The 24,202-nt window shown below is 42.8% G+C and overlaps 1 protein-coding gene across 1 annotated transcript; it reads right to left on the bottom strand.

The window, feature by feature from the left end:
• Positions 1-521: 521 nt before the first annotated feature.
• Positions 522-24,123, bottom strand: LOC139450744 (periodic tryptophan protein 2 homolog). Its single transcript, XM_071232565.1, has 19 exons — positions 24,035-24,123; positions 23,185-23,297; positions 21,708-21,802; positions 19,267-19,366; positions 16,976-17,119; positions 16,426-16,561; positions 15,448-15,613; positions 14,447-14,516; positions 12,619-12,774; positions 11,431-11,638; positions 10,502-10,650; positions 10,158-10,305; positions 8,873-9,023; positions 7,047-7,227; positions 5,570-5,717; positions 4,807-4,969; positions 3,573-3,791; positions 2,997-3,222; positions 522-711 (listed from the first exon to the last, which is right to left on the bottom strand). The coding sequence occupies exons 1-19, from the start codon at positions 24,050-24,052 to the stop codon at positions 528-530; spliced, it is 2,775 nt and encodes a 924-aa protein (XP_071088666.1). The 5' UTR covers positions 24,053-24,123; the 3' UTR covers positions 522-527.
• Between the last annotated feature and the right edge of the window lie 79 nt (positions 24,124-24,202).

Below are 24,202 nucleotides of genomic sequence, written 5' to 3'. Positions count from 1 at the left end.
AAACACGCTCTTCACGTTTCGGGTGAGGTGAAATAGGGTTTAACTTGTGTCAAAGATTATTGCACTTATATAGCGAGGTGCATGCACGTGTGTGTGGCTGCTTGTACTAGTCTGGACTGATGACAATTTATAGTGCTAGCCGACGGAAATACCATCCTGCAGTTTAACATGAATACCCCACTCAGACACAGTATACTGACTCTGAGCTGACTTGTCCTTGTTTTAGCTTCTTCATGATGAGTGCCAGACAGGGTAACAACAAATATCATCTTTTAACGTCATGGTATGACATGGCCGGGGATCGAACCGCGGACCTTCGGCACTCCGGGCAGACGCTCTACCACTTGACCACGGAGGTGGCCTGATGTACTGCTGAAATATTCTGGACTGGTGCATGAAACAAGATTCAATAATCAATTCCCTTGCCACAAGCTTTGACCAGCTACTGGGTCAACAAATCTAGATTTATTCACTTCAGTGGTAGAATTAAAAAACAAAAATCATCATTTTTTCTGCACATATTTATTTCATGTATCAAAATTAGATTTAAAATCTTCTTCCCTCATCATATCCTGGAGGTCGACATCGGAGTCTGACTCAGCTGCCTCCATCAGCTCCTCCTCGCTCCCATCCTGATCCTCCTTCACATGTTTCCGCTTGTTCCGGGACATCGCCACGATGAAGTCAAGGTGGTATTTGTTGTGATCACATCTGCAATTTCAAGTGTAAGGTGAAAACCTGTCATTTTCTGAATGATGGGTACAGGTGGCACAGTAGTCTATGTTGCTACAGTGTTGTACTGGATGTGGGTTTGAACTCCAAATTTGTCCTGACTTTGCAAAATTATATGCTTGTGTGAGTACGTGGGGTGTGTGTGGCTGGTTGAGTGAGTGAGTGAGTGAGTTGGGTTTAATGCTGCTTTTAACCGTATTCCAGTTATATCGCTACGTGTCAGCTCAATGTGGCAGGAAAGCCCGAAGTATTGCAGGCCTGAGACGTTTACCACTTTGGCGAAACCTACGAGCACGGATATGGTGCTGAAGAACCTAGAAACATAATTGGGGCGAACCGGGATTCGAATCCACAATCATAGGTTTCTGGCGTGCCCAAGGGACGCAACTCTGCACAGCGAATCGCGACGCCTTAGACGACTAGGCCACCCGTGCCCCTTGGTTGAGTGTGTGAGTTAGTGGGTGGGTTGGTTCTTGAGTGTGTGGGTGAGTGGATGGTTGAGTGGATGGATGAGTGGACGGGTGAGTGGATGGGTGAGTGGATGGATGAGAGAGAGGGGGGTGCATGAGTGGGCGGATGAGTGATTGAATGGGAGGAAGCATACAAGTCATCGATATCCCCCAAATGGTAAATACTTGGCGTGAAAATGCCATCAAAACTCAAACATATTTTTGTTTTTAAAAATCCCAAATTATTGAAAAGTTCACAACTAGACTTATCTTAGACTTATGGTGTACATAGTAATAACTTCCGCAAAACACATTGTGGGCTATAAAGAGACTTGTACAGGGCTGACAATCCAAAGGTCTTAATCAGTAAGGGACTAGAACCCATATCAATGTATCTTTACATGACAAAGGAACCCAACTCTACAGCATCAACCTCTGTGCCTCAGACCCGTCACACATATTTTGCACCACACTAAGAGGTGAGGTGAAATGGGGTTTAATGTCGCGTCCAAGATTATTGCACTTATATAGCGACGTTCATGCACGTGTATGTGTGTGTGTGTGTGTGTGCGTGCGTGCGTGCATGCGTGCGTGCGTGTGGCTGCTTGTACTAGTCTGGACTGATGCTGATATATAGTGCTAGTACACTGAGATACCATGACGCAGTTTAACATGAATACCCCACTCAGACACAGTATACTGACTCCGAGCCGACCAGTCCTTGTTTTAGCCCTTTAATGCCGAGTCCCAGACAGGGTAACAACAAGTACCATCTTTTAACGTCTTTTGGTATGACGCAGCTGGGGATCGAACCCCGGACATTCCGCTCTCCGGAACTCTCTAAGAACTGTTCAGGCATTGCATCCTTACTAACTTGAAGCAAAAATACACAAACCGCAAAGTTAGCCAATTACTTCCAATCAGTGCTGACCAGTGCTTAAGTGAAAATAGATCTGCTATGGCCCATAGTAGGAGTAACTCACAGATTGTCCCTAATCCTTGAACAAAGATTTCCAATATGAGAACCATACCAAAGGTGTCACATGCGGCTGGCTTATTTCAGTCAGTCTTTGAGCTGTACCATCTTTATGGTGGAATTCGGATGAATCTATTTTAAGCCGATACCTGTGCTGAGATTGCTCTTTGTTTAATTTTCAATATCTTTCCACATGATGGTCATTAAGATATGTGACCCACCAGGGCCCACATGCACAAAGCGATCTTAGCGCTACGACTATTGTAAGCCTATGCTAAAGTATGGGAGTTACAATCATCTTAGTGCTAAGGTCGCTTTGTGCAAGTGGGCCCAGGGCATTAGGGACCTTATGGGTGCTAGGAAACAATTGTGCTCTGAAAGAGGGATGTTTGACGTCAACTTACTTCTGTAAAAAATGGCGAAATGTGAGGACAGTACAAAAATATCTTATTTATCTCTCGTTAGTTTATAATGTAGTAAAAACATTATTTCAAAACATTTCAGCATACATGTCTACTATAATTTTATCAGACACTATATCTAAAAACTGCAATTACAAAACAGTTGTAAGTCTGAAAATGGGACTTTGCAGAAAATGAATCCAAATGTTTGATGCCATGTTTCTCTATAATAAATGTAAATTGAAGCTTGTGAATTGTATTTATGTGTTCCTAAGATACTGTACTTTTAACAAATAATGAGAAGTCAAAACGTAACTTTTCACCCATGAGGCTGCTTTTCTCCTGGTGGGGTCACATATGTCATTTTATGGATATACAGAGCGCAGATTAATATTTTTAAAATGCTCGTAAAAACTCTTCTTGCTTTTCAATACTTACAGTTTTCCAATATCCTCGTACTTTCGGGTGACATTTTTCTGAAGGGTTCTCAGAGTAGCCATGACCTTTTGTGACCTTTGCTTGACCTTAGGCCCATGTACAAAAAGCAGACGTTGTATCCAAGTGAGATAGAACTGGAGATGAGCAGACGTCTCTATCTGATTGGCCACATACCCGAGCAGACGGTCAACATATGTGTCTGGTAATGACTGGCAGATAACATCAACTGCAACACAATGATTATATCTAGCTTCAGACATCAATTATTAATGTTAGGCTAATTGGTAAACATTTCTTAGAGAATATAAGCTATGGAAATAAACATCAGTCATCAGGTATGACATATACCCAAGATCCACTGATGGTCATCCAAAATAGTATTGAATAGCTTTGAGATAATGAAAATAATGAAAATAAAAACGAAACATGCAGCAGACTTTATGATGATGTGGGCAGCGCCTGAGGACCAGGACTATTGATTTTTTTAGCCTAATTCTCAAGTACACAACTGTAGGGACGTTAACAGAAAAAAACTTAGAGTCCTGATGACTGAAGACTTGTGACAATCATCCTTACTGTTGTCGGCTGGAATAGATTCCAGGACTTCCTGAATCAGCTTCTGTTCATTCAGTCGAAAACTGAGAAGAAGGGCTTTAGAGTGATCTCCCTTTGCCAAGGTCATTCTGACACTGGCTGGCGTGATGTCTGTGTCCAGTTCATAGGGATCAAACACCAGGTTGTGGTCGAGGGAGTAAATGAGGAGACCTTCTGTGGACGTGGCAGCCCATGCACGCCCTGAACATAAACAGTACATCAATCAAACTTGGATGAATAGTTCTAAGTCAAGCTGTTAAAGAGGACTCGTGCTATACCGTAAACTACATTTATAGCAAACTAACGGATATAACAAACTATTTCTTGGTCCCATCTATTTGCTGAATGAATGTTGTTTTTAAAATTAAAATTAAAATTAAAATTAGTGGTCCCTTTGAGTTCGTTCTAACCATAGTTTACTGTCCAAAAGAGTGGGATTGGGTAAGTCTGTGTAGCTTTTTATGATCCTTGACACTGGGGCTTTTCACTGTGAGATTTGGTCACAACATGTTTCCTGACATAAAGAGGATGTGCAGTGAGAGAGTGAGGAAAAGTGAATGCATGTTGCTTGGCGCTGCACTCCAAAATATTCCACCTATATCATGGTTCAATGTAAAGCAATTAACTCGCGGCATAATGGCACGCCATCAGCAAAGTCACCGACCACCAGATTATCAGCTCTCACAACAAGTACCAGAGTCCTGAGACCCACAGCAACCTACGTCCCCCTGGAGATAATCCCAGTTGTCTCCCTTTCACACAGGTGTTTCTTCTTGAACATGTCTGGGTCCCAATACTTTGCCATACTTACCTGGTGTAGTCATAATGGTTTTATAAGCTGCTCTCAGACAAATACCAGACCAATATAGCAGAGTGAGTGAGTGAGTTGGGATCAACAAAGCTTTTAACAGTATTCCTGTTATATTCCGGGGTGTCAGCTTAAGAAGGGAGGAAAGCCCGAAGTGATGCAGGTCTTAGATGATTACCACTTCAGTGAAACCCACGAGCACAGGTATGGTGCTGCCAAACCTAGAAACATAATCGGGGCAAACCGGGATTCAAACCCACAATCATAGGTTTCTGGCGTACCCAAGGGACGCAACTCTGCACAGCGATTCGCGGCGCCTTAGACGATTGGGCCTCCCGTGCCCCCCCCCCCCCCCGTATAGCAGAGAACACTTTAACAACTGCACCATAATGTGAAAGCATCACTTACCTGTTGGAGAGAACCTGACTGTGGAGATGAGGACCTCTGGTTTGAAGTGCCGGGAACTCATATCCCCTTTGCGGACCCCGGGGAGGGCGATCTGCTCCCCCTCCTCGCTATCCACCAGCGCCATGTTTCCCCACTCTGTCATCTTGCGCCGGTCCAGGAACTCCTACAGGAAGAAGAAATATTGAGGGTCAAGTGAAGGTCATGATATCAGAAAGCAATATGATTGTCTTCTGCCTCAAAGCAAACATGATGTTAAGTGGAAGTGAGAGAGAGTAACTAATATCTTTACATAAGATTCAGACCCACAATCGTAGGTTTCTGGCGTGCCCAAGGGACACAACTCTGCACAGCAAATTGCAGCACCTTGGATGACTGGACCATCTGTGCCCCCTGGTTGAGTGTGTGAGTTAGTGGGTGGGTGGGTGGGTTTTTGAGTGAGTGGATGGGTATGTGGATGGATGAGAGAGAGGGGGGTGCATGAGTGGGTGGATGAGTGACTGAATGGGAGGAAGCATAGAAGTCATCGATATCCCTCCAATGGTAAATACTTGGCGTGAAAATGCCATCAAAACTCAAAAAAATTTTGTTTTTAAAAATCCCAAATTATCGAAAAGCACAAGTTCACAAGAAGAAGAAATGATCCGAGATTGAGAATGACATTAGGTCCTGCCTAGACCAAGTATTAGGAATGACGCAGTAATAGGTCATGAATATTGAGTGAAGGATCCATGTACCAGGGAATCCATGTCCCCATGTTGCCTACCTCCATTCCATCAAAAGACATGTTGCAGGAGATCTCGAACTTCTTCATCAGAAGGCGGTCCGGGACGGAATAGATGCAGACAAACTTTGACCTCCCTGCAGCCAGGAGACAATCGCCATCGGCACTGTAGCAGATCGTTGTGAAGGCCCTAAAATAATCAGAAGCGATGACTATATTCGCTATAAGGAACTGGTGAAAATCATGCAATTATGTTTAATGTGTTAGCTCCTCTCTTCCATCCTCCTCACCCAACCTGTGTAGTTGGACTTCAATGTGCCATAGTTCACAATCCATAGGTCTAGCTGTATCAATAACTGACTTATCAATAATTATATATGAAATCATGATGCCACAGAGGAAGGGGAGACAATTCTTATGGGATTTCACAAGATAATAACTCAGGTGTGGTGTGGCATGGTGTGGTATGGTGTGGTGTGGTGTGGCGTGGTGTGGCGTGGCGTGGCGTGGCGTGGCGTGGCGTGGTGTGGCGTGGCGTGGTGTGGCGTGGCATGGCGTGGCGTGGCATGGTGTGGTGTGGTATGGCATGGCGTGGCATGGCGTGGTGTGGCATGGCATGGCATGGTGTGGCATGGTGTGGTGTGGCGTGGCATGGTGTGACATGGTGTGGCGTGGCATGGTGTGTTGTGGTGTGGCGTGGCGTGGCATGGCATGGTGTGGTGTGGCGTGGCATGGTGTGGTGTGGCATGGTGTGGTGTGGCGCGGTGTGGCATGGCATGGTGTGGTGTGGCATGGAGTGGTGTGGCGTGGCATGGTATGGTGTGGCATGGTGTGGCGTAGCGTGGCGTGACGTGGTGTGGGTGATAGAGTCAATGAGAGAGTGAGAGTGAGTGAGTGAGTGACTCGTCTTACACTGGCATTCCCCTAGTTTTAGCATTGTTAACATCACAGTGCAGGTCACTGAGAAAAGGTTGGCATAAACCTGGATCTCCAGCATGATGGGTTAACATCTTAATCACAAAACAAAGGTGTCTCCCTCAGCAGCAACTCAGTAGCATCACAGAGGATCAGAGAAAGGTCATAGCAAACTGTACCAAGTCAGGAGAATCAAACCTACAGCTCCTGTCCAACATAGGAGTGACAACTGACTCTGCTTGGCCACCTGACCCTACCTCAGCACACATATGTACATAGCACACACAAACAGGTAGCAGGAAAATGTCACTATAAAACAGAAACTTTCTTTAACATAACACATATTTCTTCTTAAATGGTGTTCCAATTCCATTACATAAAGATATTTAAATCGTTGAACAGAATTGTCAACAACAATAGGATTCTCAGTAAACTATTTTGGCTATACATAAGAAAAAGTGTAAGGATTCACATTTAACATGTTTTGATATTATACAGAAACCTTTACCCAAACTCAACACTCTATCTTGTATTTTAGTTAACTGTGAAGAGCTTTGGCCAAGGATAAATCTTGCTACAATCTTGAACTAGTTGCTAAACTCACTTTCCAGCTGCTGACTTTTTAGCTGTTATTTTGTCCGTCGCCTTCCTCGAGTACCCGACATCGTGCTTGCCCTCGATGGTGCCGACCTGGGTCCCCGTGTCCGGACTCCACAGAGTAATGGTGGCATCCAGGCTGGCAACAGCCAACTCACTGCCGTCAGGGCGGAACGCTACAGCCAGGGCTGGAGACAGAAGGACATGATGAGAACACAGGGATACTATGTGACAGCCAACTCGCTGCCGTCAGGGCGGAACGCTACAGCCAGGGCTGGAGACAGAAGGACATGATGAGAACACAGGGATACTATGTCACAGCCAACTCACTGCCGTCAGGGCGGAACGCTACAGCCAGGGCTGGAGACAGAAGGACACGATGAGCACGTAGGTACAGTCTATGACATCACATTACTTGTAATACACCAGAAACTATTGTCATGCAAGTATTCAGGATAGTATATATGTTCCTGCATATACACGCAACGTTTCACAGCTGTGATGTATTTCTTGTAGTTCTCATAATGAACTATCTCCGTATCTATAGCACAAAGACTGGGGATACGGTCCTGGGTTTATTCTTCTATCATGGCGGCAGTTCATCGTTGGCGCTGTCATCAGCTACGTCTTAGCGTGAGCTAGCTGGTACTATTTACAATAGCACTAATCACAATGACAATATATTACAACAGCCATTTGACTTGAAAACATTATCGCCATCTTGAAATAACCAGCTAATGCAGGGGTTCACATTGGAAGTTGCCTGCTTCACCCACAACATTTAGGACTGTATCATTCTTTGCACTAGCTATTATTGGAATATTCTTGCACCAGTTTGTATTCGACTATTCTTGCACTAGCTAGTATTGGAATATTCTTGCACCAGTTAGTATTCGACTCTTCTTGCACTAGCTAGTATTGGAATATTCTTGCACCAGTTAGTATTCGACTATTCTTGCACTTGCTAGTATTTCAATATTCTTGCATTAACTCGGGTCTTTAGGCCTTGAGGCTGCACTGGTGGAAATCACTGCATGTGGTAGTTGAAGTATCACTGGCTACTAATTTAAAAAAATCATTGAAGTTGAAATGTCACACTGATAGGGTTGCAACATTCTGGATCGTGTAAGGAAATAGTTTTCTATTTTCCTTAGTTGTAAGGATGGAAGACATTTAGGCACTGTAGAAGTACTGAGGCATGATCAGGAGTAGAACCCACCACAGGGTCACCTCTCAGGGCATCAACCACTGTCTCCAGTGACAGCGGACGCAGCAAGCATCTCAGCTTACCATCAGGGTCACCTCTCAGGGCATCAACCACTGTCTCCAGTGACAGCGGACGCAGCAAGCATCTCAGCTTACCATCAGGGCCACCTCTCAGGGCATCAACCACTGTCTCCAGTGACAGCGGACGAAGCAAGCATCTCAGCTTACCATCAGGACCACCTCTCAGGGCATCAACCACTGTCTCCAGTGACAGCGGACGCACCAAGCATCTTAGCTTACCATCAGGGGCAACATGTATTTCTAAGCCAGTTTTACAAGCATCAGACATCATGTGACTTTATGCTTTAAGTCAATCTCAAAACACATCTGATATGATTCGAGTGAGTGAGTGAGTTAAGATTTAACGTCACATCGGCAGTATTTCAGCCATATCGTGACGATGGTATGATTTGAAACCCTATCGACGACATTGTTGAGTTTGATTACCTCATGCCTAAATACAAAGAACAACTTACTTTGATCTTTATGGCCATTTTGCCAAATACCACAAAACTTTGATGATGTGTTTTCAAAGTGTTTGAGTACATACTTGACAACCTCACTTACCATCTGTGGGCAGTCCATAGGATTCCTTGGCAGACTTGTTCTCAAACACATCCCATAATTTGATAGTTTTGTCCCACGATGCACTGGCCAAGATGGCTCTTGCTGGACTGAAACTGAGGCTGCTGATTGGTCCCTCATGCCCTGTGAGTATCTGCAACACATCCATTATATTCCGTATATCCAACAGCACATCATAGTCTGGCAATGGAACACTGGAAACATGTCTATAACTGTCCATTTTTACTCATTTTTACCAGAAATGAAAGCTGTTAAACAAAAGAAAATGTGCCCAATTTGTTGGGACGACAGACACTACTGAAAAGAAGTTAAAGATTTTTTCATCTGACTATAGTCTATAATGGCTATTACAACACACAGAACCAATTGTAGGGGTGGTGGGGTACGTAGCTTTGTGGTTTAAGACCCTGGTTTAATTCTCTTCTTGATTCCCCATTTCTGTTTCCCCCGTTATTTTGCTGGAATATTGCTAAAAGCGGAGTAAAACCATACTCACATACTCCAATTGTGAGTATTCTTTAACTTGTTTTGAGTAGTGTATTTGAATCAGATCATTCAAGCAACGTTTCAGCCAACGAACATCCCAAATTTTCAACATCTATCAATTACTAACATCCCAAATTCAAAGCGGACCCTTACTGTTTTTCCATGCATGACACTAAGCAGAGACTAGATGTTAGCTCTATGCATTCCTGAGAGAATCACTGTTTCATGTCAAACTTGATTCTTTCCAGCAACAAGTTTTCAGGATCTTTTTCTATGATGGAGAAAAGCCTATATTATCCAGCAATAGTCAGGGATCAATCGATTTGTGCCTTTATTTTCAAATTAATGAGCATCCATGCTCAGACCTGCGTACAGGCTGTCATTTGACACATGGAGGTAAGAGCAATGTCTCGACATAGCAGACATTGACATATGACGGATGCAATAACATCTTACTGCGGCAAGTTAACCGACTGTAAAAGTCCTGTCTCAACTCTTGCCGAACTAGGATGGAATTTCCAGGATCGATGGTAGTGCCACCAGAGGCTATTACAACTTACGACCCTTCAATGTCCCTCCTATTTACCAATCAGATTCCGACTCTCATATCACTTGCATTTGCCTCAAACAGCGCCCAGTGAAGATGATCTATCTGATATTTAAGACCTTTTTCATAATAAAAAAGTGGTTTGCATCGCTTAACAAAAAAGGCAGGGTTGATATGAGTCATTTGATCCCCCTTGCCCTCGCATCAGATGTCTAGCTCAATAGGGTAACAAACCTCCAGCAATCTGCCAGTCTGCATGGACCACACGAATATCTCGAACACGTCGACTCCGCCAGCACACACCACTTCCCCACTGTTGTCGGTCGCTAGACAGGAGAACTGCACAGGACGTGGTGATGTGAATGTCTTGAAGTTGCGATATCTAAATATAGACAAACGACAATGATGACATTCACTTCATCAAAATCCTGTCACATGGGATGCAGGTGAAGATAGAGAATATGATATGACAGAGTCATGCTTGGACCACACGTCTGTCACATCCAGGGAGACTGATTGATTGATTGACAGAAGCAACTGCATTTAATTTTGACTTCTTGAAAGTACTTGTGACCCACCTGGCGAGGTCGAATGCTCGGACGGTGCCATCGAGAGATGCTGACAAGACCACCTTGCCGTTCTGGTTGAATGTGACCCCGGTGATTCCCCCGAGGTGCTCGTTGAAGGTCACAAAACAGAAGCCACTGCTGGTGTTCCAAACCTTCACCTTAACAATCAAGAATAGTCAATGTCACACAGGATTCCAGTGTATGCTACATAGTAACTTTATTTGCTTATCATGATGTCACAATCAAAAGACATTACTAATCTCTCCGCCCCTCTAACTCTACATGGGGGCAGTCGGGTAGCCTAGTGGTTAAAGCGTCCGCTCGTCACGCCGAAGACCCTGGTTCGTTTCCAACGTGGGTACTATGTGTGAAACCCATCTCTAGTGTCCCCCTCCATGATATTGCTGGAATATAGCTAAAAGCGGCGTAAAACCATACTCACTCACTCTAACTCTACATTTACACACAGGGCACTAGTATTTAATGTTTCTAACCTGAAAATCTGGAAGAGTGATTTTGTATGATAAATAGAATCTCACCCTCTTGTCTTTTGATACAAAAAAAATCCAGTCGTGTTGATATGTTTGATATTAAAGAGGCTTTGGCGAGATTCTCCATAATGCCTTAGTCAATGAACATGTCTCAAGACAGCAACATCTTCTAGTTACAAAGCAGACAAAATTTAGGGATAACACTTCTTTATTTACTGTAAACATTTCAGAAAAGATCCTTATACTGTGTTCAAGCAAGGAATGATTGACAACGGTATAAGGATCTGTACCGAAACGTCACCTTTACAGTAAGGAAGGAAGTAAATTGTGTCTACTTTGTCATCCATCAACTTCGTAGTCATGCCTATCAAACAATTCAGCTTGTAGCTAAATGAGTTTTGTCTGCATGTGCATGTGCATGTGCATGTGCATGTACAGATGCTATACCTTCGCATCATCCCCTCCTGTTGCGATGTGTTGTCCGTCGGGGGAATATGCGAGACACTCCATGTTGTTGAAGTGACCCTGTTGTTTCAGGACGTATGTCTCACTCTGCCACTCCCACACCAGCAACTGCCCCAAACCAGAACACGCCAGCGCAATCCAGTCACCACTGGAGTTTATTGATATGGAGGCAATACTTTGGTCAGAAATACTGGAACAAAAAGCAAAATATGACAGCATAGTAACCAATGGCTATCATTAATAGCAAAAGCAAATACCAACCTGTGCATATTGAAGGAATTGTTTTTATCCAACAGGAGTGACAGGAAGCTTACATGGTATAGATAATCCACCAAGAAGCCCAGCTTTCATCTGACAATTTAATAATTTCATTCTGAAGTCAAGCAAAAACTTTCCTTTCCTTGTTTTTTTCTGGGCCAATAAGGTCTTAAAATTCCAGTTCCTTCCCCAGAAAATAAAATTCAGCAGCAGTAGAAACTAACATTGTTGGTCCACTAGTCCTTATAATGATCATATATAGCAAAAACCTTAAAAATGGCATATATCTACAAGTCCTTATGATACCTCAACTGTTGGGCAGTTTGTCAAGGACTATAGGACTAGTGCCAGTTTCTAACCCTGAAACTGCGCATTCTTTGCTTTCTGAATACTATGTATACCATCTAACCATTTGGGCTTCATTTCAGTTTCCAGTGTGGTTTAACGACACTTCTAGCAGTACAGCCATAGAGCAATGGGAGACACAAAGAAAAGGATTCACACATTGTACCCATGTGGGAATCAAACCTGGGACGTTGCTGTGGTGAGCCAGTACCTCAACCACTCGGCTACCCTGTCTCTCCCAACTTCAGACAAGCATGGAGTACTGCATACATATTAAGTTGCACAATACCTGTAAGGTGTGGATGAAACGCCTCACTCAGCAATATTCCGGCTATATGACGGTGGTCTGTAAATAATCAAGTCTGGATCAGACAATCCAGTGATTGACATCATGAGCATCGGCCCATAACATTGGGTATGATGACATGCATCAACATAGTCTGACCTCCTGATCTCGTAAGCCGCCTCTTACAACAAGTTTAGTCGCCTTTTACGGCAGGCATGGGTTGCTGAAGATCTATTCTACCCCGGATCTTCACGGGTAAGAAGGGATCTAGTGTTACGTACTTGAGAGAATGAATCATGCTGAACTCTGGCATTTCATGGAGGAAGAATGATCCATCTTGGAAACCAGTGACAAGGACGCCAGTATCTGGGTGAAATGCAGCAGATGTCAGTTTCGTCATGGAGCCGTCACTCTTCTGCTGGTCCTTGATGATGTGTCTGTAAACAAGGTGAGAAATTGGGTTGAATTTATAGACTTGGTCACAGCATAATTTTTTTCTAAAAAAATAGGTCATGGTATAGTGAGTGGGTATGGTTTTATGCTGCTATTAGCAATATTCCTGCAATATCACAGCAGGGGACACCAGAAATGGGCTTCCCACATTGTACCCATGTGGGGAATAGAACCCGGGTCTTCGTGACGAGTAAATGCTTTAACTACTAGGCTACCCCACCGCCCCCATGGTATGGTGAGTGTTGTTTAACACCATCGTCAGCAATATTTCAGCCACTGCCTTGGCCAAGCAAACAAGGAGTCTATTTCAGTATGACGGTCCAGAATTTGACATGTGTAATGTAAGTTACCTGTGTTCCACGCTGAATGGTATTATACTCCTGGAGACAAGGGTTAGCGGAATGTACACTAACAGCTCATAAAATCCCATACACCCCACAAGTAACAAGTTTATCCTTTTGAGTTCACAAGATACGAAGACTTATTTTTTGGGAATCATTCTTGCCTCATCATTAGATCCACGTGGGAGCAAACTGTCAACTCGGATGTGACAAACAAATAACCTCCCATACACAAATATGTTAATTTGTATGGGCTTCTGCCACACAATGACTGAACAGATAGCAGGAGTTGATCATGAGTAACAATAAAATGTATTATATACAATAGAATAATATCTTACAGATGGCCCTGAAGATGTGGAGAGGTAGGTGAAAGATGATGATAGATGAGGTGAGGTGAGGTGAGGTGAGGTGAGGTGAGGTGAGGTGAGGTGAAATGGAGTTTAATGTCGCATTCAAGATAATTGCACTTGCATAGTGCCATACATGCACCCGTGTGTGTATGTGGCTGCTTATACTAGTCCGGACTAATGCCAATTTTATAGTCCTAGTCCACTGAGATACCATAGCGCAGCTAAACATGAATACCCCATTCAGACACAGTATACTGACTCCAAGCTGACCAGTCCTTGTTTTAGCCCTTTAATGCCAAGCATCAGGCAAGGTAACAACAAGTATCATCTTTTAATGTCTGTTATTATGATGTGGCTGGTGGTCGAACCCCGTCCTTCCAAATATAGGAGTGAGTGAGTATTGTTTTATGCTGCTTTTTGCAATATTCCATCAATATCATGGCGCGGGGGTGCCGGGAATGGGCTTCACATATTGTACTAAGGTGGGAAATCAAACCCAGGTCTCGACATTACAAGTGAACACTTCAACCACTAGGCTACCCCACTACACAGGTGAGGATGAAAATGCAGGTGTAGATGAAGGTGAATATAAAGGTGAAGATGAGTGAGTGAGTGAGTGAGTGAGTGAGTGAGTTTGGTTTAACGCCGCTTTAAACAGTTTTCCAGTTATATCACGGCGTGTCAGCTTTATATGGGAGGAAAGCCCAAAGTGATGCAGGTCTCAGACATTTACCACTTCGGTGAAACCCACGAGCACCGGTATGGTGCTGACAAACGTAGAAACATAATTGGGGCGAACCGGGATTTGAACCCAAAATCATAGGTTTCTGGCGTGCCCAAGGGATGCAACTCTGCACAGCCAATCGCAGCGCCTTAGACAACTGGGACACCCGTGCCCCCAGGTTCGGATGAATCTACATGACCTTCATTACTCCGAAAAACTTATCAATATCAAAACATACTTTGCAAGATGTCGGTAGTGGATTTTCTTCTTTACTCGAGCTTCTGCTTTCTCTTGTAGTCTCTTGTATTCTGTAAACATTCCAACAATTCCAACTGACAACATGTTAGGCTTAAAAAGTAAAATAAATTGGTTCTCAAGTAATGATTTTGAAAATATAGTGCAGGCGGCAGTGGCTTTTTGTTTTCTTGGCTTGTTCAAACTTTTATGTATCCAAATAAACAGTTGTGTACTATCAACCTGGGAAAGGGCCCTCCTACATAAACAAGCATACAAACTGCTATTGCCACCATGACCATAACACGAGATGCGCAGTAAAGCAATGCGCATGTAGAGGGAAGTAACTGCATGCTATATTTGATCGCATGTTTTTAAGCATTAGGATGTTTTAAGGTTTTTTTCAAAATGGAAATAAAAACAAAACTGTGACAGACTTTAAGATGACGTGGGCAGTGCTTGAGAACCAGGACTATTTTTTTTTTAGCTTTAACAATCACAATGCAATCACAACAACTGTTTGACATATTCCTGACAGGTGCCCAGGCTTGCAAGTGTATTACAGCAGAGAAGAGAAAACTTGGCCAATATCAGTTTGTTTGTTTGTTGTTTAACGCCGCACTCAGCAATATTCCAGCTATATGACGGCGGTCTGTAAATAATCGAGTCTGGACCAGACAATCCAGTGATTGACAACATGAGCATTGATCCACGCAATTGGGATTGATGACATGCATCACCCAAGTCAGCGAGTCTGACCACCTAATCCCATGAGTCGCCTCTTACGACAAGCATAGTCGCCTCTTACGACAAGCATAGTCGCCTCTTACGACAAGCATAGTCGCCTTTAACGGCAAGCATGGGTTGCTGAAGACCTATTCTACCCCAGATCTTCACGGGTCTAATATCAGTTTGAGGTAGGGTTGTAATTGTAAAGACATACAAAAAGAAAACATTGCTCAAGTTGGTATCACATTCAGAGTAATATACAAGTGATGATCCTACTTTGCAGCTGCTCCTTCCCACCATCTCCTGGTTCTTCTTCAGGTTCATCTAGTTCATCTCCAGAGTGCTCTGTGTCCATCACTTCTGGCACATACGGCTCGAGGCCATCGGGTTCTGTGTCACACTTCCACACAACTAGGAGGCCATTTTGACCCAGTGAGTACAACTGGGCGAGTTCAGGAAAGAAACAGTAGAAGCAGAACATTTCATAGGTGTCCGAAATATACCTAGCTAACTGCGCAGTCGGCACTTTGGTGAAATCTATGTGCACCGGTATGATGCTGACAAACCTAGAAGTATTATCGTGGCGAACAGGGATTTGAACCAACAATCATGGGATTCTGGCATGCCCAAGGGATGCAACTCTGCACAGTGAATTGTGGTGCCTTATACAGACGGGCCACCCTACCCAGACGTCATATCAAATAACATAGCTAACACTAATTTAACCAGTGGCACTGACCAATGCTGTCAGGGTACAAAATGTCCCACAGTTAGCAAACCCAATCACCATTTTTGTTTGTTTGTTTGTTGTTTAACGCCGTACTCAGAAATATGGCAGCTGTATGTCAGCGGTCTGTGAACAATCGAGTCTGGAACAGACAATCCAGTGATTGATATCATGAACATTGATCCATGCAATTGGGATATGATGACTTGCATCAATCAAGTCAGTGAGCATGACCACCCGATCAGACCAGACATATATGGTGCCTGCCCATCTTCAAAGTTAGCTGCTTGCTTTCGGACATTATAAATATTGAGTTATAATAAAACGGAAAACGTAAGTAGTCTTCAAATTTTCTGCCAGACAGTCGGGCATGTGGAGAACATTTTTAAGCAGCTTGACAGAAAAGTCACCAGCCAAGGCCGGCAGGCAGGCAATTAATTTCGACACTGACCTGTCAAACTTAGGATACGGCCAAAGTTTTACTACAATGTACAACGCTGCAACTTTCACTGTATGACAAAGGATACGTCAAGTGAGTTTTTCCCAAAGAAGGCGTTGACAATGATGTCCGTATGTCCTCCCATGGAATACATGACCAGGTTGGAGAATCTCTCCACTCCGAAGACCCGTGTGTTCATGTCCTTACATCCCGCACACAGCACTCTGGAACACAAGGCACCATAACATGTAAACTTACGTCACATGCAAAATACTGGAATTTCATTGGATGACATTTTGATAAATTTCCATATATCCTGCTAAAACTGGAAGAGATATAGTCTCCAGTCATGGCAACAGTCATTTTACCAATCTCTGAAATTTAAGATCCACCTCTTCAGGCTCTGAAGTATGGGGTACTGGAGAGGATTTAATCTGAATCCAATCAGAACCAGAAATTCAAATTAGTATGTAAAATACAATTGATTAACAAAATAATTACATAAGCAAAGTACAAACACACTAAATGTACTCTTTTAAAATGTCGGAATGTACCATGATATTTGCTTACAATTTTATTATCAGCAATAACCATATACTATATTTCATCATGGCACACAATAACGTCTGCTGGCCTACCGCGAGTCTGAGCTCCAGGCGATACAGACATTGTCATCATATGCACCGAAGAATGTTCTGTAGAAGACGAAGGGGTTGAACTCCCGCGTCTTCCCGGGGGCGTGGAACACCAAGATGACGCTGTCCTTCGTCACAGCAAACTTCCTGGAAGCAGGAGGAGTGTTTAATAGTTGGCTGTAGCCCTCAATGAGTGAGTATGGTTTAATGCCGCTTTTAGCAATATTCCATCAATATCACGGCGGGGGACACCAGAAATGGGCTTCACACATTGTACCCATGTCGGGAATCGAACCTGGGTCTTCGGCGTGACGAGCTAACGCTTTAACCACTAGGCTACCCAACCGCCCCCTGTAATCCTCGATGTGGCAAAAAGACAAAAACACATTAAAATAACTGATTGTATTAATTCGTTTCTTGTTCAACGCCACACTCAACAATATTCCAGCTATATGCAAATGATCAACTCTGGACCAGACAATCCAGTGACTGACGTCATGACTATCGATCTATGCAACTGGCCTGCATCAACCAAGTCAGAAAGGTCGTCCTGTTAGTGGCCTGTTACGAGAAGCATTGGTTGCAATCAGCAATATTACAGCCACAGCCAATCCTGGACCAGACTACCAGTGGTTGATAGCATGAGCAAGGATCTGTTCTGGAAACATGTCAGTGACATGTCAGCCAGCTCACATGTCATGACCACTCAATCCACAGTTCTAGAGACCAAATTATCCTGCACTCGGATTCTAACGGGGACATAAGGTAAGACAGGGTAATAACATGACATTAGTGTTCCACAATCTCTGAAAACATCACGGTAAACACAAATGTTAAACTAGTATCTAAAATAAGTAAAACAAAACATAACTTGAATATGAAAACAGCGTTATCACTATCCCCCACGATGGGGCACATTAGAATTATGTTTGTTCATATAGTAATGAATATAAACTATAAAAAAAGAATCCTGTAAGGCCTGAAGAAGAGACTTGCACTTGGGCTGCTTTATGACATCAGAAAAAATGAACAAATGTGAAATTTATACACACAATAGGCCCCTTATGATTACTCTTGATCAGTATCTTTTAGATAAGCTAACTTCAGTAGTTTCTGAAAATAATTGTCCCCATTGCAGACTCTATGCACTTTGTAAAGTACCATGGGCTGTAACTGTGTGTGCTCAACACCTTTAGACATCAAGCTCCTTCCCAGCGCGTGACACCTTCGTTACACTCTCCGTAACATCGCTGCCACCAGTGTGGGCGCGGCCATTACAAGAATATTGAAATTTGCCCTCCAACCCCATATGTAGTAACGTTTACACTTTTGTTTATGTCTTTGGGAATGCCATCATATTTCAATTTGAAAAGGTTTACGACTGACCGTGTTTTCGAGATGAATTTACTTTGTTTTTTTGATAATCAGATTGGTTCGAGATTAGAGACTAACGGAAAACCATCCAACTTCTCCCTTACATTCTTACTATATCAATAACACGATAGTTTTAATCAAACAGAAATTCAAACTGACAAACGAAGAAAGTAATTTAGCAGCTATAAGTGTATTCGGCGTCACGACAGTCGTCACTTGTTTGTAAACATAACGGTCATTCGGTTGCGAGTTCAACTCAAAGCATGGTTGTGGCCACCTATTCACAGTGGGGAGTTTTGACTGGTGGCAGCGACAGTATAGAGAGCTCCGGGAACGTACTATCGCTGTGAGGAGCTTGCTATAGACATGTAGCAAGGGAAGTAACTCTAGGAAAATAAATGTACTTAATTTTCTTGACAAGTATCTCATAGCTAAGCATGCAAAGTTTCATTCATGTAACATTGGTACTTTCTGAGAAAACTTGCCCCCATTGCAGACACTATGCATTTATAAAGCATGGCACAAAGACAATAACTCTGTAAATAAAATAATTTACGGGACCAATTTTTGTACTGTCTTGACAAGTATCTCTTAAAAAATCACACAAACTTTCATTCATGTAATTTCAGTAGTTATTGAGAAAACTTTCCCTATTTTATGCACTCTGCACTAAGTTGAAAAGCACAGAGCAAGGGTCCTAACTCTGCAGACAATAAATTTAAGACACCAATGTTCGAACTCATTTAGAATCATGACCAGTAATATCAGTGTGTAAAATTTCAAACACTTGAGAAAATTTGTCCTCTTAGAGAAGTGGACAGACGGACGGATGTATGGATGGACAGACGGACTCCGTTCCTATATCCCAGCCCCACTTCATGGTAAAGCTGTGAACTATTCACAACTCCAGACATGCTTACTTTCCATCAGGGCTGAAGCTCACATCATACACGTGCTTATGGAAGTGAAACGTGGCAAGCACTGAACGACTGACTAGACTGCAAAGGCTCGCCTCCCCTTCTGCAAAACAGAATTAAAATTTCTCAAGGGTAAGGAATGCATCTGCATCAAATCAACTGACATATCGCATGCAGTCAGTGATGCTTTATGAAGTTAGCATCAAGCATGTTACAAAACACCAGTATATCAAGTCATATGTTGAATACTTCCAACACAGGCTGACTAAAGAGAAAAACATTCATTAGTTTCTTTACACTGACATCTGCTGATCTTATAGTGCTAGCCCAGTGAGATACCATGCCGCAGTTTAACATGAATACCCCACTCAGACACAGTATACTGACTCCGAGCCGACCAGTCTTTGTATAAGTCCCTTAACGCAGAGCGCCTGGCAGGGTAAGAACAAATGCTATCTTTTAACGTCTTTTGGTATGACACGGCCTGGATCAAAGCTTCTCAGGTGAAGGCTCTACCACTAGACCATGGAGGCATTATATAAAGAACAAAGACTTTTACATAGTTGGTGCCTTTCATATATACTCGCCAAACAATTTAGGGAACACTGATATTTTGTAGCACTGTTCATTCGATTCCTTTTAAATTTGGTAAATGGCCTCCTGATCGGTGGCTAACGTACTGATATTGAAGACTACCCTTACTCAAGTGACTTCATGACCAGAACAAAGAATTTGAATCATACTGGGCTCATCAACGTTCATTTTGACCAGCACTCATTTTCATGGAAATTTTTGTTGTAATCTCCTCCTCACAGCTGCTGTAAAAATGGAGATCGTGCATTTGCTCACTTATTCTCATGAAGCACGAGCCACATGGAATTTTTGTGCAAAATTTGGGTTGATAAAGGCAGGTCGCTATGAAACTGCATCACTGTGTTCAACATGCCACAATGTCGACACCTCACGATTGAAGAACGAGCCAGAGCTATTGGGTGGCTAAATGAGAATGTTTCACAGCGGGAAGCTGCTCGAAAGTTAAATGTTAGTCCATCCATCATTTGCAGCTTACGTCAGCGATTCCAACAAACACAGACAGTAAGTAATAGACCAAGGTCAGGACGCCTCGTGTGACAACAGGAAGAGAAGACCGGTACGTCATTGTTGAAGCATTGAGGAGGAGAACAGTCACAGCAAACCGTCTTCAAAGGCAACTGAGGGCTGCTACAGGAACAAATGTCAGTGACCAAACCATAAGAAACCGTATGAGGGAAAGAAACATCAGGCCCCGACGTCAAGCCATTAGGCCGCTTCTTCTTCCGCGTCACAGAGCAGCCAGAGACGAATGGGCACGGCAACACCGACAGTGGACAAGACAACAGTGGTCAGCAGTTCTTTTTTCTGATGAATCTCGATTCTCACTGCAGCATAATGACGGTCGTGTTCTTGTCTACTGACGGCATGGGGAACGTTTTGCTGACGTCAACGTCCGTGAGCACAATCGTTTTGATGAGGGTAGTGTCATGGTGTGGACCGTCTTTTCATTTCATCACAGAACCAATCTGTACGTCATCAAGGGGACTTTGAATGCTGTTCGCTACAGGGATGAGATTCTGAGACCAATGGTGATTCCTTGTCTTCATCGAATAGTCCCACAGGCGGTTTTCCAGGATGACAATGCTAGACCTCATCGTGCAGGCATAGTCACTGACTTTCTGGGACAAAACAATGTTACTCGCATGGAATGGCCAGCATATTCTCCTGATATGGCACCCATTGAACACGAATGGGATCTGTTGACGAAACGTGTTAGGGAGAACCACCCTCCACCTCAAGATCTGCGTCAGCGTGCTCAATGGCTGAGTTTGGAGTGGCATGCTATCCCACAGAACACACTACAGACATTAGTGACATCAATGAGGCATCGTTGTGTTGCATGTGTGGCTGCTAGAGGCGGACACACTTGTTACTGACTTTTCTCTCATGGCCTGGATTTCCAATTTTGACCCCAGTGACATTATTGACATCAACACTTGTTCACGTTATGGAATGTAGTGGATTGTTCAAGATTCTTTCTTACTGTATTCTCGGTCATTATTGAATTTACTACACGTCTTCATCTTCTGTTCCTTTTTAAAATTAAGTGCAAACATATCAGTGTTCCCTAACTTCTTTTGAGTAGTATATACATGATGAACTTTTGTAACACAAATTGTCCAAACTTACTGCGGATCTTGGTAAGGAGCAGTCTGTATCTACCACTCAATTACAATGTTTATTGTGAGCTTTGTTATATATATCATGTCCTTCTTCCCGCCCATGTGCAGTGAACCGAAAATGACAGTATACTCCAATACATGTCCTTATAATAAATGAAAGAAGGGGCATACAAATTTTTCGAATTCATTTCCTGACTTCCAGAAGTTGATAAGAGATGGTGAGATTACCTTCGTCTACCAGGATCATGGTGAAGCCATCCGGGGAGAGAGCGACACACTGGATGTTCAGTCGACATTCTATAGGCAAGGTTTCCGACTTGTTGCTGGAAAAGATTTCCATATCAAAAGTTGAACTGTAATTAGGAGATAAACCTACTGTGTTTTGAAATTTGATGTAGTCCCACTGTAGAATAGATACCTCTTTATTATAATTTTGAACCGAGCGCTTTTTTGGGGTTGTGAAAAGGCTTAATATATTTGAAAGGGGTTTCCGTAGCAAAAAGGAAACCTCTTTTTAACCAATCAGAATCAAGCATTCATCAATGTCATGGTAGAATCTGTAACACACAGCCTGAGTTAAAACACATTTTGTTGTCTCCAACCCAATCTTCACCTCAAACTAAAAGTTAATTATAACCTGTTAAGATCCACTTGCCATAAAAGGTGACTATGCTTGTCCTAAGAGGCGACTATGCTTGTCGTAAGAGGCGACTGTGCTTGTCATAAGAGGAGACTAACAGGATCGGTTGGTCATGCTCGCTGACTTGGTTGATGCATGTCATCGTATCACTATTGCTTGGAGTGAGTGAGTGAATACGGTTTTACGTTTCACTTCATCAGGTCAAACACAGTGACCCTGTTCCCCACATTTACTTAACATTAGAACATGATCATACTTCCTCAGGTCGAACTCAGTGACACTGTTCCCCACATTTACTTAACATCGGAACATGATCATACTTCCTCAGGTCATACACAGTGACCCTGTTCCCCACATTTACTTAACATTGGAACATGATCATACTTCCTCAGGTCGAACACAGTGACACTGTTCCCCACATTTACTTAACATTGGAACATGATCATACTTCCTCAGGTCGAACACAGTGACACTGTTCCCCACATTTACTTAACATCGGAACATGATCATACTTCCTCAGGTCATACACAGTGACCCTGTTCCCCACATTTACTTAACATTGGAACATGATCATACTTCCTCAGGTCGAACACAGTGACACTGTTCCCCACATTTACTTAACATTGGAACATGATCATACTTCCTCAGGTCGAACACAGTGACACTGTTCCCCACATTTACTTAACATCGGAACATGATCATACTTCCTCAGGTCGAACACAGTGACACTGTTCCCCACATTTACTTAACATTGGAACATGATCATACTTCCTCAGGTCGAACACAGTGACCCTGTTCCGCACATTTACTTAACATTGGAACATGATCATACTTCCTCAGGTCGAATACAGTGACCCTGTCCCCTACATTTACTTAACATTGGAACATGATCATACTTCCTCGGGTCGAATACAGTGACCCTGTCCCCTACATTTACTTAACATTGGAACATGATCATACTTCCTCAGGTCGAACACACTGACCCTGTCCCCTACATTTACTTCCTCAGGTTGAACATAGTGACCCTGTTCCCCACATTTACTTAACACTGGAACATGATCTTACTTCCTCAGGTCATACACAGTGACCCTGTTCCCCACCGGGCTGACGATGCTGTTCCCATCAGGTGTGAAGGACAAGTTCCCTTTCCGGTACACAGAACCGAGCAAGTTAGAAAACTGAAATACATACAGTAAATAGAATGTGAAATGTACATACTGAATAGAAACTTTAAGACATACACATATTGAACAGAAACTTTAAGAAAATGTACTTCCTACATATACCCATACTAGTATATGGACAGATCTAACAACATGATCACACTACTTCATAGTGTTGATGTTATCTTTGTCATATTTGGAGAGTTGTACGGAAATGATGAAATCCTAGAGGCAGTGATGCCTGACTTTAAAAGAAGTCAAGCTCACAGACTATATTATTGTCTTGGAAATTAAGTTTGTATTTCAAGTTTTGCAATTACATTTCTTTTGGCTTGGGTAAGCTTTACATAAACATCCATTAAGATCTCAATAGTTATTACTTTTAGATGGATATTATGAATACAAATTTGATTACGGCATTTACAAGTTAAAGATTGATATATTGACTTAATGCACGATGTACGTTTGTCCAAGTGTTGTTAACTGGAATACACATGTACTCATCACTATGTCAATCAACCAGTAAGTCCAATTAAACACAGTGCAATCACAATTAAGAAAGGTTACGTAACATGTGACACATTGGTGTAAATATACAGTTTGTTTATTCAATTCACTAGGAACCGAGATATTCGAGTCAGCGAGTGACGGTGCCCTAGAGTGTGTCAATTAAAAATGCTTCCTTCTTTACATACTCCCATTTATCAATATCCCCGGAACATATTTTTGACTGATCAACCACTTATACCTACCCTATAGGCAAATTTCATTGTTATATATGCAGATTACCACAGGCATATGACAAGCCAGTAAAACCTTACACATCCCCATGTGCTTTTCACAAGTTTCGTGCGCATAACATGTACGGGACGTTATCCCGATTTTCATTGGTGCGGTGTAATATTATAAGCCAATGGAAT

The sequence above is a fragment of the Haliotis cracherodii genome, unplaced genomic scaffold, assembly GCF_022045235.1.
Source record: "Haliotis cracherodii isolate W230 unplaced genomic scaffold, xgHalCrac1.p SCAF_8, whole genome shotgun sequence".
Lineage (NCBI taxonomy): Eukaryota > Metazoa > Mollusca > Gastropoda > Lepetellida > Haliotidae > Haliotis > Haliotis cracherodii.
The sequence above is the reverse complement of the archived record's forward strand: the minus strand, read 5'-3'. Positions and strand labels throughout refer to the sequence as shown.

Excerpts from the sequence above, each read along its gene's own strand:
- LOC139450744 (XM_071232565.1), bottom strand. Across the intron at positions 17,120-19,266 it reads AGCTTCAGCCCTGATGGAAA|GAAGTTTGCTGTGACGAAGG; the intron begins GTAAGCATGTCT and ends TCCTGCTTCCAG. Across the intron at positions 7,228-8,872 it reads CTATGGACTGCCCACAGATG|CCCTGGCTGTAGCGTTCCGC; the intron begins GTAAGTGAGGTT and ends TTCTGTCTCCAG.